General features: G+C 53.9%; 1 protein-coding gene across 2 annotated transcripts in view; it reads right to left on the reverse strand.

Moving 5' to 3' along the window:
* The window catches only part of TUFT1 (tuftelin 1), a 42,855-nt gene extending 39,190 nt beyond the window's left edge, over positions 1 to 3,665 (reverse strand). For both annotated transcript variants that reach the window (XM_045295718.1, XM_045295717.1), the window contains exon 1: positions 3,603 to 3,665. In XM_045295718.1, the coding sequence (XP_045151653.1) occupies positions 3,603 to 3,662 (60 nt within the window). In that variant the 5' untranslated portion in view covers positions 3,663 to 3,665. The remainder of the gene's footprint in view (positions 1 to 3,602) is intronic.
* Positions 3,666 to 4,675: the final 1,010 nt, after the last annotated feature.

The raw sequence follows: 4,675 nt of genomic DNA on the forward strand, positions 1-4,675 counted from the left end.
CCCAATAGCATGATTTAAAATAATTAAAAACGCTAAAAAAAAAAAAAAATTAAAAAACGCTGAGCATCACCTTGTCTAAGGCGAGTCCTGGCTGGATTGGGAATAGCAGAAGTGATGTGGGCCCTCACCTTGGGCTCCCTCCCACCCTGAGGACCCTCCACTGGGCCAGGGTCCAGGAGCAGCAAAAGGAAGGGAGCCTACTAATGTCAACATACTGGGAAGGAGAGAGCCTTGACCATACTGGAGTTTCCAGACTCTTCCTGCATCCCCTCGCTAGGGTGTTGGAGGGAAAGGAGAAGGCAGGGAGGGTGGTGGGCTAAAACAAGCTTGCCTAAGGCAGTAGCCAATGAAAACCCACAGCTGACATCCCGAGGGAGTGCACACTCCATTAAGGGTGGTGGTCTGCCAGGTGCCAGGTATGATGCCCAGTGCTCGATCTCACTTACCAGCACAACTGGAGCAGGGGGCCCTTATTAGCCCTGTTTCACAGATGAGGAAACAGAGACTATTGATTATTGAATAACTTAGCCAAGTGGTTAAGTAATCTATCAAAGTGATTTTAAACTCCCTTCAAGCCGTCTGTAGCTCAACTTTCAGCCACTGAAAGACAAGCCTATCGGGTGAGCAAGAACACCAGAGAGACATGCGCTCACGGGAACAATGGACCAGGTGAAATCAAAAGGCAGCACGGACTCAGGAGGCAAAAGCTCAGAAGGCAGGAGGGATAGGAAAAGGAGGATGACAGGATGGCCACCGAGCGGTGAAGTGGGAGGAGCGCCGTGACATCGTGAGGGCTGCAACCAATGTCACACAACAAAACTGTTGACTGGGAAATCAATTTACGTTGTGAATGGCCACCCAAAACACAAAAAATGCCTCCCAAAAGGCAATCTGAGGTTTCTTGGAGGTATAACTTACTACAGTGGCTTGCGATTTTCAAGAACTTAAATCAGCACGTTTTACATCCTAACCCAAGAAACACACAAACTACTAAGTGGCCACATGCAGGGGAAGGACGAGGCTTCCTAACGCCACGATAGAGTGATAACCCTCAGGAGGCCACAGGGGGCCGTTCTACCTGTCCAGCAGAGAGGGTCGCTATGAGTTGGCATCGACTCGACAACAGTAAGATGTGCACATATACATCTATATATGGGAAAGGACAGTTTTGCAAAAATCACTCATTACAATATAGTCTGAGTATCGTTTTATTTCAGCACTTTGTAGTTCTCATTTCCACTGAGTTGATTTCAGAACCGCGAGCAGGTTATGATGTGTAGTTTGAAAAGCCCTGGTCCCTCGTACCTGCTATATCTGCCTCCAATAAAAATAACCCCGAGCGTGTATTAGGTCTACTTCCGTATTCGTATGTGCTGTGCTAGAGAGGTGGCCTGGCTGGTGGTAGAACATCCACGGAATTCCAGGGTCCTGACTCCCCTTCGGAACTCCAGTCAGCTCAACTATCTACACCGCCCACCCCAGAAGAAGCATCTGCTCATTGACCCACTTGCTCGCTCACTCCGAGCATGCACCAAGCACTCATTCAATGCTGTGACTGGACAGCGGGTTCCGGGGACAGTCCCGAGCCATAAACTACTGGCAGGCTGGCTCAGAGGAGAGGAATCCAGGACAAAGCTTCTTTCGGTCCCTTCGCCCTCCTGAACAGCACAGGAATGTCTGGCAGGTCAATTAGGGGCAATGAGTTATTTCATTACCAGATTTGGAGTAAACTAGCTCTCAGGTCCAGCGCAGAAAGACAACATAAAAAGTTTTATCTTTCTCTGACGCTAATCAGATTGGCTTCAAACTAATCCATGGCTGGAGACGGTCTGAACTCTTTGCTCGCTGCTTTTCTGCCCGACCAAGGGAAACCTCAAGGGATAGCAGGGGGTGTTGACACAGTCTCATTGTTGTCAGTGCGTCTGTCTTAGACATCTTCCTGGAGCTGAGCTCCCGAGCAAGCAAAACGAAGTCCAAACACCCGGCGCCTCTCTTTATCTCATGCTCAACTGCTTCAATGACTGCAAAACATTGTGGACGGGAGCATGCAGCTCACCAGGACTTGGACTCCTGGCTGACTGTGGGTTCCCACCCGCAGGGTCTGACAGCAGTACGGGATGCTTTCTCCCGGTCTCCTCAGAGTCCCCACAGCGGAGGACCAGGAAGGCTCCAGCACCTGCGGGTGGGGGCCTGGAGCTGAGCAGTGAGAAGGCCTGTGTGCGCACTGGGATGTGCTACAAACACCGACAGCCTGGGCGGGACTGGAGAAGGAACAGGACACAGATCATCTGTACTCTGAACCTGAACTGAAATGAACAACGATTCAACAAATAGTCTTTGAAGCAGAGTCACAATCGGCCTGCGGATGAGTTAGGGCTCCCTCCAGGGCATGCTGAGGCAAGTTGGGGTGGGTGGGTGGGGGAAGCTACACAGGGTGGGCTAGGGAGAGGCCCACAGGTGGCTCCCGTTTCACTACCCCCTACAAAAGCTTGGAAATGATGACACTGTACACGCCCACTCTGGGTGAGTTCCCCAGAAGAGCCTGGAAACGCTCACCCTCTGCCTCCCGAGGAGTCCTGGTAGCGCAGCGGGTTAATCGTTGGGTTGCCAACCAAACGGTTGGCGGTTGAAACCCACCAGCCTGCCCCAGGAGAAAGAAATGGCAGCCTCGGGAGCCAGGAGCAGTTCTACTCCGTCCTATAGGGTCGCTGTGAGTCGAAATCGACTGGAAGGCTAGTAGGAAAGCATGGGCTAGCTAGCTGGAGGCCATGGAGTGAGGGGGGAAGGTAGTGAGAACCTCACCTCTGCCCCCATCCCCGCGTGGGTCTGTCTCTTCTCTGCCTTTTTCATCTCGGTCTTGGGCATTCCCGTCATTCCTCACATTTGAGGCTAAAGGCGGAAGCAAAACCAATAAACCGTCCCGGGAGCAATCCGTACACCGATAAGGGGAACGGGCGGGAGTGGGAGGATGGGGTTGAAATCTGAGCAGGAGTGACCCACCCCCGGCCCTGCCCGGGTAGGAAGCCCTAGTGTCCTCGGCGAACGGCAGAGGCCAATACCTGAGTAAGTTGAGCCCCATCGCATCCAAGTCTCCCACCTTCCAGTCCAAACAGGAAAAGCCCTAGCAATTCACACTCTACCAACTTTTCTAGTTATTGATTCCCCCAAGGCACCACGAAGTTCTTTGGAGGTTCTCTGAGGCCACCAGGAACCAGGATCCCCAGGGAAGCCCAGTCCCCCGCTCCGAGGCAAAAGGTCCGGAGATCCGTCCTGAGAGCTCGCTCCCAGCCGCTCCCCCCGGACGCCGGCGCCGAAACGCGCCCAGGGCCCGCCGCCCGAGGACCGAGTTATCGCCGGCGCGCCCTGGCGCCGAGGCCCGGCCAGCAGCTGCAGCGGCCTCCGCAAGGCGGGGGCGTCCCGAGCCCTCGAGCCGCAACCACGTCTCCGTCTCCCCGGAACCCCCGCCGCCGCGGGGCGACCAAAAGGAAGCCCCGCACCGAGCCGGGCACCGAGTGACGGCAGCGAGCTCCGCACCAGGCACGGGCCGGGCGGGATTCGAAGCCGGAACGACCCAATGAGGGGGTGCGGCCGCTCTTTCTTACCGCGCTCGGGGTCTCGGGGTGCACGTCCACCAAGGTACACCAGTCCCGCGCCCCGTTCATCTCTCCGCCGGCTAGCAGCAGACTCACTCCGACGTTGGTCCCGGTGTAACTAAGAGGGCGCGTACAGAACCGCCCCCTAGTATAGGAGCGTCCGGGGCGTGGCCTGGCGCTAGACCACGCCCCACCGCGCTATTCACCAATGAGTGGGCTAATAAGATTGATGGGCGGGGCTAACATTCTTCGGGATACGCCCCATCGCCTCTGACTTCTCATTTGTATAAAGGTGGAAGCTTTGGCGCTACCTGGGGTTGCTTAACTAAGCATTTTGCCTAACGTCTGGTTTCATTACCAAATATTTATACGTCTTGCTCAGTCCTTTCAACCCGAAGATCGTCTTGGTCAGAGGGAATAAGTCTGCCCTTGGGGGATGAGGTATTGGAGCCCGCAAAAGCTTCCTTCCATCCAAGCTCTTACGGAGATAAGTCTGTAGTTTTGTGGAGCTGAACAAACCTTTCCTCCTTCGTGATATTGTCAGCACCAAAAGGCCAGCTCACTCAGACTGGCCTAAGCCTGTCTGGCAGGTGCCCTTCCCTGGCAGGAAGCCCAGGCCAAAGTCAAAGCCAGCTTGGTTCTGGGTGGGGCTTGTTTTGCAGAAGCTATTACACCTAAGCTGCCCTTATATGGTTGAGAGAGGCGGGACACATTGCCTTAAAAGGAATTGGTATTCTTCAGAAATTGATGAGCTTCATCTTCTCTACTGCATTTGCTCCCAAGCTAGGCTGGCAGCTTGGTGGTGCCCTCGCAGGCAGTTGGCCCAGTGGGTGGCAGCTCCTTTCGGCAATGGTCCACCTGTATGGACAGCAGGCAGAATACCTTGCCAGGTCTGGTTGACTCTGGGACGGACCAAAACCCAAACCAAACCCACTGCCATAGAGCTAGCAGATTCTGACTCAATGCCTCCATACAGGGTTTCCAAGACTTACATCTTTTCTTTTTTTTTTTCTTTTTTAACATTTTATTAGGGGCTCATACAACTGTTATCCCAATCCATACACACATCAATTGTGTAAAGC

This window comes from Echinops telfairi, unplaced genomic scaffold (assembly GCF_000313985.2).
Source record: "Echinops telfairi isolate 266 unplaced genomic scaffold, ASM31398v2 ScPeMD7_5805;HRSCAF=6673, whole genome shotgun sequence".
Taxonomy (NCBI): domain Eukaryota; kingdom Metazoa; phylum Chordata; class Mammalia; order Afrosoricida; family Tenrecidae; genus Echinops; species Echinops telfairi.